The following is a 15,071-nucleotide window of genomic DNA, read 5'->3' as shown; positions in this document are numbered from 1 at the left end:
ATTTAAAATAAATAAATAAATAAATAAAAATGCTCAGTGTAGAAAGGCATTAAATGGGACAAAGTTCTTTGTAAAAAGATGTAGCCCAATAAAGACACTAGATCATATTTTTCACATTTCTGGTGGAGTGGAGACACGAGCATACCTAAAACCCAGTTGACGTTAACATGAGAGAGGGCACAGGTGGAGTCACGGAGACATGTCTGGGATGGGGGCAGGGTGGGGTATCTTGGAGAAGGTGCTGATGAAGCCAGTCCTATGACTCCAAATCTTCAATATGCCTAAAAACCACCTGAGGTTTCATTTTAGGCCTACTGAATTACAATCTTGGGGAGGGATCAGGAACATACATTTCTTACAAGCTCTTAAGAATATTCGGACACAGGTGGCCCAGGAAACAGGCTTCGAGAAACACCGAGGCAGGTCTGTGAGGGATAAGAGTTCATTTCTTTGGGTTTTATTGACCTGAAGCTTTTTAACTCAGAGTCTTTCCTCTGAGGAAGAGAAGAAAGCTAAGTGCTGTGATGAAGGGTGCAGGGCTGGATTCTGGCAAATCTGGACTGAGTCCTGGCTCAGCCACTTTCTAAAACCACTTCAAAGTGATTTTGGACAAGTCACTTGGCCTCTCTGTGTCTCCATTTCCTTATCCTTGAAATGAAGGAAATAATAGTGTCTGTTTCAAGGCTGTTGTGAGGATCAAGTGAGATATTATTCACTTCACTTGAAGCACTTAGTACAAGAATGCTTGGCACATGAGAGCATTGGATGAATATTATTGGGGCGTTATTGTGAAGACTAAATGAGAAATGTCACATGTAAAACACGCAGACTATGGTGTGGCCCATAGCTCATGCTCACAAAGTGTCTGTACTTGCTTTTATTATAGAGAAAGTTGGTGTCCCATCATGGGGGAAACACTTGGTCCCCCACAGCGCATTCTCTCTCTCTCTCTCTCTCTCTCTCTCTCTCTCTCTCTCTCTCTCTCTCTTTCTCTCCCCCACTCACACACACACAATACCCAGTCTTGCTTATCTTCTGTTTTCACAGTGACACACAGGTCGATGTCTGTTGTAAGACTCCCTAGGTGACTTTGAGCTGTTGACATTATCTTCTCTACCAAATTAGTTCCTCTGAATTATGGACAGCCCAGCCAGGAAGCCGGGAAAATCACCCAGCAGGTCTCTCTCCTTGGAGCTGGACTCAGGCCCCACCCATCCTGATAGTCATCACGTTTGGTTCAGGCCATTGGCTCTTGTTTGAACGGTGTCAGCAGCCTTCTTTCTAAAAGAGATCCCCTCTCTTCTTTCTGCCTCCCCAATTCCTTTAGGGGGAACCAGAAGCTACAGTTCTTTGTAAAACACCATGAACTATTGATATATTAAACTTTAAATTGTAAACAAAGCTCTGATTCTATGCTAATTCTAGCATTCTCTCACACTACTGACACATACTAACGTCTTCAGAAAAATGTATGTGGGAAAACACCTTAACACGACAACAAAAAATTATATTCATTGTAATTAATCTACCTTCTTGCAAATTAGAAAAATATGACTGGTTTTAATTCAGTGGTAACCCCCCCCCCCCAATTTGGCTTGAGGAACACCCGGGTTCCTCAAGGGGCAAGTTTGAAAACCATTGCTCTAGGAGTTCAAGTCCAATTGTTCCGGCCTCACATTCCAGAACTTTGCACTAGGTCTCCCAGACTGTCTTATCTCCAGCTATTGGACCATGCACAGCCCATGATCCACCCGTACCTGATACCCACCTTTCCCAGAACTTCCATGTCTCGGGCCTTCATTCAACCTGCTCCTCCTGCTTGATATGCTCTTCCCTGCCCTGCCTACCTGGGAAACTCCAGGTTCACATATAATTTCTCTGATGTTATTTTCCAAAACCCTAGGTTGAGTCAACTCCTGCTGCCTTTGTGTTTTCTCTGGACAGGTGTTGCCACCTTTAGTCTCTTATTTATGTATGTGCCCATTTCCCCCTCCAGGCAAGAGTGGAACTCTGTTTTGTGTATTTCCCTGATGCCAGCACCAATATGGGGCCTGGCATGGGGCAGGTGTCATAAATATTCCATGAGTTGAAAGTAATTGAATTTCCTCATGGCCTGGCCCTGCCTGTGGTGCCGTCTCCTTTACCTTAGATTTGGGTCACTCCAGGGCAGGACTTTTCTTGTTCTTCCCTCTTCTCTCTAGGATTATAGAAGTTTGTGGTCTTTTTCAAGTGAAGCAGAATGTTCTCTTTTCATTTGTCCACCTGTTGCTTGTGCTCTTTCTGCTTCCATCACAGTCTCTGCCCTGTAGGCTTCCCCTGCACCGAGAGTGGAGGGGTTTGGCATCAGTCAGGTCTAGGTTTGAATCCCGGGCCCACTATTGACTAGCCATGTGACCTTTGGCGAGTACCTGATGCTCTCTGAGTAGTACTTTTCTGGGTATTGCTTTCTGTCTCTTCTCTGCTCCAGTTTCTCTCTCTTCATTTCGTCCCCATCTCCCTTTTCCTGCTTCTATCTTACTCCCTGTGACTCTCTATCTGGTTAATTCTCTGTCTCTGGTCCTTGCCTATTGTCTCTTTGGCCACCTCCTGGCTCACAAGGGAAGAGACGTAGAGCCCAGGAGTCCTCAGTCCTGCCTCTCCTGCAGGCCACAGAAACCTCAATTGTGCCAACATCAGTGCAGAGCCAGCAGGGAGCAGAGGCAGTGCACAGGAAGGCCTGGATACACCTTGAACCGCTAGGCTCTGTTCAATGTCACTGCCCACTGGTTAGACCCATCTGCCCAGGCCCAGGGGTCTCTGCTTCCTCAGTCTGCTCTCCATTTGGCTGATCAGGGGACTTATTATTGTTATTATTATTATTTTAAGATATTATTATTGATTTCAGAGAGGAAGGGAGAGGGAGAGATAGAAACATCAATGATGAGAATCATTGATCAGCTGCCTCCTGCATGCTCCCTACTGGGGATCGAGCCCACAACCTGGGTACGTGCCCTTGACTGGAATCGAACCTGAGACCCTTCAGTCCACTCTATCCACTGAGCCAAACTGGCTAGGGCTATTATTATTCTTTTAAAGAGACATAAGAACATTTTGCTCTTCTGCTTAATGCTTCAATGGCTTCTCACTGCTCTTAGGGTTTAGCCCATAGTTGTTTGCATGACCTGCAGGGCCTGCCAGCCTCTACAGTTGCCCTGGCCCCCTTTCCTCCCCTCTCATTTCAGCCCCCTTGGCCTCTCTGCTGCCCAAACCCACCAGCTTCTGCCTTTGCACAGGCTGTTCTCTCCATCAGCAGTGTTCCTCGCCAGGGATTGCGTGAGGCTAGCTCCTTCTCATACTTCAGGTGTCAGCTCAAATGTCACCACATCACTTGCTCGGGGAATCCCTCCGATTATCTTAAGTAAAGTAGATCCCTCCACCCCATCCAATTATGTATCACAACACTCAATCATTTCTTTTAGAGCACACATCTCAGATTGTAATTAGATATTGATTTCCATGTTTGCTATTGGTCTCTCCCTCTAAAATGTTTGCGAGGGCAAGAACAATGTCTATATTAATTATTGAATTTAATATTTATTGAGCACTAACTACATATCAGGTACCAGGCAGTGGGATACGTGGCAGAGTCCTGGCCCTTAGGGAGCTGATGTTCTAGGGGTGGAGACAAATAATGAATAGGCCATAGAGTAGGTGCTTTGTTTAAAACTGCAACAGGGGAGAACCAAGATGGCGGCATAGGTTAATGCCGGAGTTTGCTGCTTTGAACAACTACTTCAAAAGTGAAACTAAAACACGGAACGGACATCACCCAGAACCACAGGAATGCTGGCTGAGTGGAAGTCCTACAACTAGGAGGAAAGAGAAACGCATACGGACACTCAGAGGAGGTGCAGTGCTGAAGTCAAATTCTGAGGTGCGGAGTGCGCGGAGCGGGCTGGCGGCGGAGGGCGCGGTTGGCGTTTTCAATCGGGAGGGAGTCGCAGACTCTGAGCTCCAGATCCGGGCGAGTCTTTAGGGACCCAGACTCAAACGGGAGAAGCGGGACTGTCTGGCTTCGGTCAGAGCGAGTGCAGCTTTCTCTCCCAGCTTTGCAGCGGGTGCTGGGACTCAGAGAGGCAGAGCCCCTGGGGACAGGACTGAGAGCCGCCATAACTGCTCTCTCAGGCCCACCCTGTTGATCCTGTGCGACCCGCCCTGCCCACGCCCTGCACAGAGGCATTTGCCGGATAGCCTCAGGCAAAGGCTAGATTAGCACCTCCCTAGAGGACAGAAGTTCTCTCACTGCTGACACAGCTGATTCTCATAGCCACTTGGCCTGGAGGTCAAACCCTCCCTGGAATTAGCTACAACAATCAAGATTTATCTATAAGACTGCGAACAAAGACCACTAGGGGGTGCACCAAGGAACCATAACAAAATGCGGAGACAAAGAAACAGGACAAAATTGTCAATGGAAGAAATAGAGTTCAGAACCACACTTTTAAGGTCTCTCAAGAACTGTTTAGAAGCTGCCGATAAACTTAATGAGATCTACACGAAAACTAATAAGACCCTCGATCTTATATTGGGGAACCAACTAGAAATTAAGCACACACGGACTGAAATAACGAATATTATACAGACGCCCGACAGCAGACCAGAGGAGCGCAAGAATCAAGTCAATGATTTGAAATGCGAGGAAGCAAAAAACATCCAACCGGAAAAGCAAAATGAAAAAAGAATCCAAAAATGCGAGGATAGTGTAAGGAGCCTCTGGGACAGCTTCAAGCGTACCAACATCAGAATTATAGGGGTGCCAGAAGATGAGAGAGAGCAAGATATTGAAAACCTATTTGAAGAAATAATGACAGAAAACTTCCCCCACCTGGTGAAAGAAATGGACTTACAGGTCCAAGAAGCTCGGAGAACCCCAAACAAAAGGAATCCAAAGAGGACCACACCAAGACACATCATCATTAAAATGCCAAGAGCAAAAGATAAAGAGAGAATCTTAAAAACAGCAAGAGAAAGAAACTCAGTTACCTACAAGGGAATACCCATACGACTGTCAGCTGATTTCTCAACAGAAACTTTGCAGGCCAGAAGGGAGTGGCAAGAAATATTCAAAGTGATGAATACCAAGAACCTACAACCAAGATTACTTTATCCAGCAAAGCTATCATTCAGAATTGGAGGTCAGATAAAGAGCTTCACAGATAAGGAAAAGCTAAAGGAGTTCATCACCACCAAACCAGGATTATATGAAATGCTGAAAGGTATCCTTTAAGAAGAGGAAGAGGAAGAAAAAGGTAAAGATACAAATTATGAACAACAAATATGCATCTATCAACAAGTGAATCTAAGAATCAAGTGAATAAATAATCTGATGAACAGAATGAACTGTTGATTATAATAGAATCAGGGACATAGAAAGGGAATGGACTGACTATTCTTGGGGGGGAAAGGGGTGTGGGAGATGTGGGAAGAGACTGGACAAAAATCGTGCACCTATGGATGAGGACAGTGGGTGGGGAGTGAGGGCGGAGGGTGGGGCGGGAACTGGGAGGAGGGGAGTTATGGGGGGGAAAAAAAGGGAACAAATGTAATAATCTGAACAATAAAGATTTAATTAAAAACAAAACAAACAAAAAAAAACTGCAACAATCTGCTTCCCCCTCACTCTCAGACTCACTCCCATTTCTCTGGTATATTCCTGTCTCATATACCAGGACATTTGCTGGTTTTGGCTGTTTATTTTTATTGTGTTTTTTTTTTTTTTCATTGGAATATAAGCTCCATGAGGGTAGGGATTTTTGTCTGTTTTATATCTCCACTTGGACTCATAGCAATTGTTGAATAAATGAATCAGTATCCAGTATTTGTTGATTTGTTCCAGATGGAAGGCAGGTCTCAGCCCCAATTCAATTCAGGCCAGATGGCCTTGATTCAAATGCTGGTGCTGCTGCATACTAATGCATAACCTTTGAAAAGTCCGGTCTCTCTGTATCTCCATGTCCTCAACTGTGTAGTCGGAATAATAGGGGTGAAGACTAAGTTAGTCCACTGGGGTTAAGCACATAGAAGGTGTCTGGTCTTACAAAGTCATGGACAACTAGTTAGTGGTCATTGTACAAGGGCTTTTACGGGCCTATACTGTGTAGAAGCCCAAATAATACTTAACCTGTGTAGCCAGTGTGTAGATTAGAAACAGTGTGAGTTAGTGAGGGAGGTGGGCTTCGCAGAATGGAAAAGAAGTTTCTGAAAGCCAGGATTGCAAGGAGAACTAGATGAATCCACTATTATTATGGCTGAAGACTTCAGCATCCCTCTGTCAGAAATGAACATTTTCAGCAGGCAGAAAATCAGTAAGGACATCGTTGAACTCCACATCATCAGTCAACTGGATATAGAGGACATTATAGACGGCTCCACCCAACAGCAGCAGAACACGCGTCCTTCCCAAGCTCATCTGGAATATTCACCAAGAGGGACCACATTCTGGGCCATAAAACACACATCAGCAAATTCAGAAAAATAGAACTCATACAATGACTGCTCTCAGACCACAATGGAATGAAACTAGAATCAATAACAGAAAGAGCTGTAAAATCCCCAAATACTTGGAGATTAAATAATACACTTCTAAACAGCACATGGAGAAGAAATCTCAAGAGAAATGTAAAACTACGTTGGAATAGCCGGGCCAGAGTGGCTAAATTGGTTGAGTGTCCTCCTGTGCACTAAAAGGTCGCTGGTTCAATTCCTGGTCGAACAATCAATGTTTCTCCCTCCCTCCCTCTCTCTAAGCATGTGCTTAGGTGAGGATTAAAAAAACAAAACCCCACTGCTTGGAACTAAAAGAAAACGAAATGAAAATGGAAACACAAGTTATCAAAATTTGTGAGATTCAGTGAAAGCAGTGCTTAGAGGGAAATGTATAGCACCGAACGTATACATGAGAAAAGAAGAAAGATCTAAAATCAACCATCTAAACTTCTGCCTTAGGAAACTAGAAAAAAAGAGCAAATTAAATCCAATCAGGAAGTAGAAGAAAAATAATAAAAACGAGAGCAGAAATCAGTGAAAGGGAAAGCAGGAAATTAATAGAGAAAAACCAACCAAACCGAAAGCTGGTTCTTGGAAAAGGTGAATAACTCCGCAAGCCTCTAGCCAGGCTAACTAAGAAAAGGAGGACGCAAATTACTAAGATCGGAAATGAAAGGGGGACAAAACTAGAGCCCGTGGACATTAAGAGGATAATGAACACTATGACAACTCTAAAAGTTAGCATTCCAAAGACCCAACCACTCACTCAAGTGAGGCGATGAGCTTCCTGTCCTTGAAAGTATGTACCAATGCGCATTTGGAGGGGCCTAGATAGGGGGGATGAAAGCAACAGACATCCCACAGGACGCAGGGTGTCGCTGGGTCTCTGTCCCTGAGAGCGCCGTGTGAGAGGTAGGCGTGGGCAGCGAGAGCGCTTGCTTGCGAATGTGGGTGCCAGCTCAGTGCAGAGCGGGTGGTGCCCAGGCCCAGCCTCCGACCTCCAGGCGCGGGGTGCAGGAGTGGGGGAGGGGCGCGCCGGGGCAGTTGGAGACCCGATCCGGCGGCAACACGGGAGGCTACCAGCAGGGGGCGCCCCGAGACCGCGGAACCCGCGGCCGGGCCTGACGTCAGCGCCCCGCTTGCTTGGGCTCCTGCTCTGGACTCGGCGCCAGTCCCGCTCCGCGCTGTGCTGCTTCGCTCCGGCTCTAGCTCGGCTCGGGCTCGGCTCGGGCTCCGGTGGCGCCCCCCGCGCCGGGCCCGGGGCAGAAGGCGGCGCACCATGGCCCGCGCCCAGGCTCTGGTCCTGGCGCTCACCTTCCAGCTCTGTGCGCCGGAGACCGAGACTCCCGCAGGTAAGTGCGCGTCGGTCGCACCGAGCTTGCCCTGCGGAGTCCACGGGCCGTGGCGTAGCTCGGAAGAAAGTGTGAGTTTTGGGTGACCGGGCGTTCGGAGCCCGCTCCCTGTGTGTGTCTGAGTGTTGGGTGTGCGATCCTGTGCTCACGGGATCCTGTGCCGGCGACCGTTGTGTATCCATGAGATGTGTGTGCAAGAAACGGTGCCGTGTGTGTTGTGTATCCACGAGTTCCTTGGGGTGAACGTTGAGTGCATTGAGGCATTGGGTATGCGCTGAGGGTGTGTGTCCGCCAGTGTTCAGTGTTTGTGCAGCCAAGTCGGTTGTGTGTCTGTTGTGTGTGCGTCTGAGTTTGGTTGTGTGGCTGGAGTTGTATCTGCTATGTGTTGCATTTGTTTTGCATTTTGTGTGCCGCGTCAGGGAGTGCTGTTTGTTGTGTGTCTGACAATGTGTTGTGTGTTTGTGTTACGCTTGTGACCGGGAGTGCTCTGTGGATTCCGCCAGCGAGTGTGTGGTGTGTGTGCATGTGAGATCTATGTACGTGTGTGAAGGCGTGGGAACGGGCCCGGAACGTGTGTGTCCGTGCGCTGTGTGCGCGGTGGGTACGTGTGGGAGTGTCTGGGGTTGGTGGTGTGCTTCGCCCGGGGCGGTGTGGGTCCGAGTGAATGCCCAGTGTGCCGGGAATGCGTGTGCAGGAGCGTGTCTGGAGCGGATGTGAGTGTGAGTGTGAGTGTGTCCGTGCGCGCTGGCTGCGTGTCTAAGAATGTAGGGAGTGGGGTGCGCGCTTGGCCGTGGCTGAGTGTGCGCCCAGGGCCCAGGCCGCCCGAGGGGGCAGCGGCAGGATGTGCGAGTGTGTGTGTCTGTGTGTGAGTGTGTGTGTGTCTGTGTGTGAGTGTGTGTGTGTGTGTGTGAGTGTGTGTGTGTGTTCCCCGCGTGTGTGCGTGTGTGGCGCGCGGGCCTGGAACAAGTTGCCGCGCGCGTCTCCACCGCCCCTCCCGGGTCGCGCCGGCCGCAGGCTCGGGAGGGGAGGAAAGGGGCCCCGCGGCCGCAGACTCCGACATGTCGGGCCGTTTGTTGTTTCGCAAGTTCCGCGCGGCGCTGGCTGAGCCGAGGCGGCGCCAGGGCTGCGGGACGCCGGGCGGGTGGCGGGGAGAACTGGGCGCGGGAGGTGGACGCGAGGGCAGCGGGGAGGGCCGAGCCGGCGGGCGCTTCTGGGGGGGCCGGGCCGGGCGGGGCTGCGACGTCCCGGCTAGGGCAGGGCTTGGCTCTCGCCCCGGACGGCTCCCCCTCCGGTTGCTCCCGGAGGCGCCGCGGACGGGGTCTCCCGGGACACTCCCTGGGTGGACCCCGCAACTTCGTGCGGCCTCCCGCCGGCCAGGCCAGGCCAGCCCCGCCGTGTACCGAGTGTGCCCATGTGCCTCTGTGCTGAGCGATCGCGCCGTCTCCGGGTGTGTTTCGGAGTCTGGGTCTTTCGGTGTGTGTGTGTGTGTGTGTGTGTGTGTGTGTAGGTGTACGTGTGATCGGATATCGACGTGCATATCTGGAGCTTGTGCCTGTGGGTCCATGTGTGCTGTGGACAGTGTGTGTGTGTGTGTGTGTGTGTGTGTGTGTGTGTGTGTGTCCCCGCTCTCCGAAAACCCCCACATCCCTCCCTGAGGCCTGGATCCCAGACTGTGTCCCCCTCCAGCAGAGTGGCTCCTGACCCCTCCCCTGGGGCGCCGGTAGGCGATCCTCCTCTAGGGGCCTCAGCCTCCCCTACTCCCATCGATTGGGCGGCTCCAGCCTGGTTGCCCCCCCTCCCCCGCTCCTGCGCCCGCAGATTGACAGGGAGACGCCGGAGCAGGGGTCAGCGCGCGGTGCCGGATCAACACGTGCTGAGCCGCCTCTGCGCTGGTCGCTGGTCCCGAGGGAGACTACTCCCGGCCCCGGCTCCGAGAACAGGCTTCCCCGGGATCGAGTTCACGGCCCCGCTGTCCTCTCAGGCCTTAGAACGCAGCTCTACGGCCTCCACGGACCCCCCTGCCTCAGGCTCAGACCTGGGAACTAGCCCTGAGGCCCGGGCGCCTGGCACAGCGTTAGCTTTGACCTCGTCTTGGAGACCTCCTTTTCTATCCTCCCCCTTCCCCCCTCCATGGACCGCAGCAACTTTGTCCCCCTCCCCTGTCCTGAGATTAAACCCAAGGGGTGCAATACCTTGATTCCAAGAATCCTCAGGTGCCCCAATTCCTGCTGGCATTGTCCTGCTGACAATCCTGGAGGATTGTCAAGAATTGAAGTTTTGGGAGTGAGACCTTGAGCAAATGACTTCCATTCTTCAGGCCTCAGTTTCCGCCTATGCCTCATGGGCATCATAATAATGGACCTTGAAGATTGTAAAGTAAGGCTCTGTCTGTGAATGCCAGGGAACAAAAGATGGTTTTGAGAACTGTTACAGAGTCCCAGGGGCTGTGAATGGAAGCTCGGGGGCATCGTTCAAGTTCTGCCTCCACCACTTGCTATTTTTTTGTGACCTTGGGCAGGTCACTTCACTTCTTACGATCCTGGCACCCTTGTCGGTATTACTTGCTGTCAGAGCTTCATTCAGAAGCTCTTAGTAGAAGGCGTGAGATCAGCCCTGGCCCCCAATCTATGTACAGTCTCAACCCGGCTGCCTGAATGCCTCCTGATTCCTCCCCTCCTAAGGCTGGGTGTGTGATGTCTCTCCGCCATGTAAATCTGGCAGTAATTTATTCCTCTGCGTGCTAGCTCATTTTGTCCTTTTGGTTGCTAGGGTTGTGGACAGCAGGAATGAGGGAGAGGCTGCCCAGTGGTTTCAGGTTGGGCAATAAAATCTTGTCTGGGCAGCTGGTCCATGTCCCTGGGCCTGGGGGAGGGGATTCGGCAGGAAGCCCAGCGTAGCCAGAGTGGGGGGTGCTGAGCTCATGGGCAGCCTCCTGCCCTGCTCAGGTGTCAGGGAAAATCCAGGGTGGGCACCCTGCTTGCTCCAGGCATGAAATCCTTCCATGCCTTCGCCAGCTAAGCTAGATTTGCAGGGTTACCTTGTGCCCCTTCCCCCCTCGGCCCCCTTCCTTCCTCCAAGCCCTCTTCCTGCATCCTGATGCACCCTACCCTTACCCACTGTCAGAATCTCTCTCGCCTGTCTCCTCTTCTCCATCCTCAGCCATCTCTCAACTGCAAAAAGGCTCCAGTCTCTTCCCTCTACCCCTCCCTCCATGGTGCCAGGGATCTCCCTACAATGAAAACTGCATGTTTGGAACCTCGGTTTGAAACCACCTGAAGGCTCGCCATTGCCTTCCGGGTTAAGTCCCTTTCCCTTGGCCTCACTGCCTGCTCTAGCCCTGCTTGCCTGTCCAGCCTCATCTCATTTTGTGCCCTATGCTCCGCCCTATGCTCTGGCCAGCCTGACCCACTTATCAGTATCCCCTACATGCCCTTTCCCTCCCTCTCCTCTCTGGGCCTTTGCACTTTATAACTCCATCTCTTTACTTGGTGAACTCCTGCTCCTTCTTCAGGCCTCAGCTTAGACATCACATCGCCCCTGAAGTCTTCCTTGGTTATCCCTGTTCTAGGAAGGGAAGGTGGGGATTGATTGGATTTTTCCATACCATTAGTAATTATTGTGATTATTGCTTATTGGTCCATTCTCCGTTTCAGACCACGAGCTCTGTGAATTGAGTTCACCTCTGAATCCTTAGTGCCAGGCACAAGGCCTGGCTACTCATGCTGAGTAAAATATATATGGCGTGAAAGAATGAATGAAGTCCAGTGGGTCAAAATCTGAGCTGGAGGTGCCAGATGGGGGCGCAGTGATTCCACTGAAAGTAGAGATTAACGAACTAGGTTTCCCTCCAGGAATCTAGAAAATTCTGTTGGGGGATGATATTGTGTGTGAAAAGGCCAGGTAGAGAGTGCCATCTGGGAGTTGTGAGTTGAGGAGCTTAAGTCCCTGGGAGAGAGGAAGGGAGCAGGTCTCTGCCTGCCAGCCCCTCCTCCAAGTTTCCCACATTGTCCCCGACCTCCCTCCAACCCCACCCCCAGCAGCTGGCCAGGCCTGTCAGTGGACAGGCCTTTGTGCTGGAGGCCTGGCAGTTGGTGAGAGGCATTGAGTCCCAACCGTCAGTGAGACTGTCTGGGGAAGAGGCGGGGAGGGCCCTGTCTCAGGAAGGGGAGACTCTTCCTCAGGTCTCAGCTTCTGTCCTGGCTCCTTGTGAGCCTGAGGGAGGCGAGGAGAGCTGCTCCCCGTGGTGACCCCTGCAGGTGGGGTGAGGCCTGCTGAGGTGTGTGCAGGTGCGATTCTGGCATCTGGACAGTCAGAGTGGGGAGGATGTATGTGTGTGTGTATGATTGTGGTTGTATGATTGTAGCCCAGGGCACAGGACATGTGTGGCCTGTCAGGGTATCTAGCCATCTGGTTACTCTGTGTGGCAGGCTCTGAGTGTGGAGTAGGGAGGCGACCAGCTGCTTTGGTCCTGGGGGAGCCTGATGCTAGGGTATCCGGGTATTTAAAGGTTAAATTCTTGGAGTTTGGGTGCAGAGCTATTTGGGTGGGTTGTGTTTCAGTATGTAAGTGTGGGTCTCCCCGTGCCAGGATGTGGAGGATCAGGGTGTGCCAACATAAGGATATCCTAGCGTCTCTGTAACCGGAGGTGGGTGTATCCAGGTGTCTGGGAGTCCTCAGGCTAATGGGTGTCCAAGTGCAGGAGGGTGTTTGTGTTGTGTCCAGCTGTGGGCTGTCCAAGTGCCTGGATGTCTGGGTTGGGGGTACGAAAGTGTCTGGATATCTGAGGTTGGGGTACCCCTGTATCCAGCAATGGGCTACACATGTGTTGGACTATCCGGTGTTTGTGAGTCTGGCCATGGGGTGCCCCGTGGTCGGTGTGTCTGTTTGTATGCTTAGGTGTGTATGCCTCCAGGAAAGGGATGTGCATGTGGACCAGGAACTGGGACTGTGTCAGCTCAGCTTCTGACACCCCCTTCCCTGGGTCTTGCCTCCAGACTTTCCTTTAGACCCCAAGGCCAGGAGCCTCTGGAGGAGGCCTGGTTTCTCCGTGGTTAGTCAGCTTAGAGCTGCACATTCCAGTAGAACTTCCTTGTAGCGATGGACATGTCTCTCCCTGCACTCTCTAACATGATGGCCACGGAGTCACATGTGGTTATTAAATTTAAGTTCATTAAAATTCATTGAAATAAAAACTCAGTCCCTTAGTCTCACCAGCCAGATTTCAAGTCCTCAAGGGTCGCACGTTGCTAGTGGCTATCATATTGGTCAGCACAGGTGGAGAACATGTCTGCACAGCAGAAAGCTCTATGGACAGTGCTGGTCTAGCAGCGCGAGGCCTGCAGCATCTTCATGAGGCCTGGACACCCCAGGGAAGGGCCTGGGTCTTGCTGCCCGTCACTCAGCAGCTGATGAAGACGCTTTGGTTGAACCTATGACGCCAGCTCCATCATTTCATGCCTGGACTATTGCAATTGCCCCCTCCTTGGTCTTTATTCTGCCACCAGCATTCCAATGCTTCCATTGCCCTGAGACCTGCATGACTTCTCTCAGGCAGACACAGGATGCTGCCATGCCATGGCCTCAAGGCCCTCCAGCTCCCAGGGGACAAAACCCAAACCCTGACATGGCAGGCGAGGCCCTGCATGACCAGCGCCTGCTTTCCATGACAGCTTCATGCTTAGGCCTCTCCTCCCGACCCCACTCCTTTCTGTCCATACCTTGTCTTCCAGGTTCACCAGGCCAGTCTGAACCCAGGTTCTTTCACATGTCTCTACTTTTGCATATGCTCTGCCTCCTTACCCCCTCTCTCCCCTTCCCCCTCCTCGGGGCCCGCCTACTCATCCAGTCTTCCTTGAGCTCTGCTATCACTTCCCCTGCCCTCCTGGCACAGCACAGTGGGTCAGTTCTCCCAGAGGCCGTGCGACAGCGTTTGGCACTGGTTTTCTGTCTCCTTCCCCATTAGGCTGGGCTGGGAGCTCCTGAGGGCTGGGTTGAGCCTCTGTCATCTCCCATCCCCAGGGCCTTGTACATGGCAGGTGCCACTCCGTGTTTGCATTGATGTGAGCCTCTGGGTACACAGGGAAGGTTCGGTGGGGGTGGCAGGTGGAGCTGGAGCTCCAGAGGGCAGCCCTGGATGGGGCTGGTATGCCCCCTTGGCTGGCTCTGGGCAGGGGCTGCCGTAGCCTGGAGAATGGCTAGGGGAGGGCTGGGTTGGACACCTCAGAAGAGGCTGTTGTGACAGGAGGTCTTGGGCAGATTCCCAGGGTGCAGAGCCCAGGACCTGGTGGTGAATCAGAAGGGACGAGGAGAAAGGGGGCTTAGAGTGGTCAGTGAGGTTTTGGAGTTGACTGTGGAAGTGGGTGGGAGGAAGGAGTGGATGGGGAAATTGGGTGCTGTTGGGGCACAGGACATATGTGATGGTCAGGATCACAGCTGGGGGTGGAGTGATGGGACACCGGGGGGAATGGGAGATCACTAGTGATGAAGATACATGGGGGGTGGGCACAGCTGGGAATGAAGGGACAAGGAATTGAGCGAACAGCTGAGGGTTGGGGGACATATGAGGGATAGAGAGAAGGGGGATTTGGAACAGCTGGGGGATAAGAGGTGACAACTGGGAGGTGTCAGAAGCTTATCTGGACAGGATAAGTGGGTCTCCTCTGAGAAGGTGGGAATTGCCCTGCTCAGAATGTATGTACGTATGTGTGTGTGTGTTTACATGTGAGTGCATGTGTGTAAATATGTGTTTTACCTAGAATGTGGCGGTTAAGATCATGGCCTCAGGAGCCAGATCATCTGGGTTCTAATCCTGACTCCACCACTGCTAGCCGTTCAGCACTTGGGCAAGTCACTTGACCTCTCTGGGCCTTTAGTGTTCTCATCTGTGAGATGGGGGTAATTATAGAACACACTGCATGGGGTTGCTATGAGGGTATATTCCATTTTCATACATACAGAGTGTAGAACAGGTCCTGGCCCATGGTAAGCGCTGTGTACTAGTAAGTACTAGCTGTTATTAAGTGTGCATTCTTGGCTTCTGATGAAGTCCAGGCCCGGGAGGGGTAAAGAGTGATCAGCCAGATTGGTTGGGTCTGGCTCTCCTCTCACTTCCACCCCGCTGTTTACACCAACTTGCCGCCCACTCTGTACCAGGGCCCAATCCAATGGGTCTCCCTCTCTGTCTCTCTCCTGCTC

The 15,071-nt window shown here is 51.6% G+C and overlaps 1 protein-coding gene across 11 annotated transcripts in view; it reads left to right on the top strand.

Annotated features, from left to right (window-relative positions):
* Window positions 1-7,687: 7,687 nt before the first annotated feature.
* PTPRU (protein tyrosine phosphatase receptor type U) overlaps window positions 7,688-15,071 on the top strand; it is a 79,187-nt gene continuing 71,803 nt past the window's right edge. For 10 of the 11 annotated variants that reach the window (XM_059690479.1, XM_059690476.1, XM_059690478.1 and 7 more), the window contains exon 1: window positions 7,688-7,877. In XM_059690479.1, coding sequence (XP_059546462.1) covers window positions 7,805-7,877 — 73 coding nt within the window. In that variant the 5' untranslated portion in view covers window positions 7,688-7,804. Of the gene's footprint in view, window positions 7,949-15,071 lie in introns of all 11 variants that reach the window. The other variant, XM_059690480.1, reaches the window with a different exon arrangement.

The sequence above is a fragment of the Myotis daubentonii genome, chromosome 3 (assembly GCF_963259705.1).
Source record: "Myotis daubentonii chromosome 3, mMyoDau2.1, whole genome shotgun sequence".
Classification (NCBI taxonomy): domain Eukaryota; kingdom Metazoa; phylum Chordata; class Mammalia; order Chiroptera; family Vespertilionidae; genus Myotis; species Myotis daubentonii.
The sequence above is the reverse complement of the archived record's forward strand: the minus strand, read 5'-3'. Positions and strand labels throughout refer to the sequence as shown.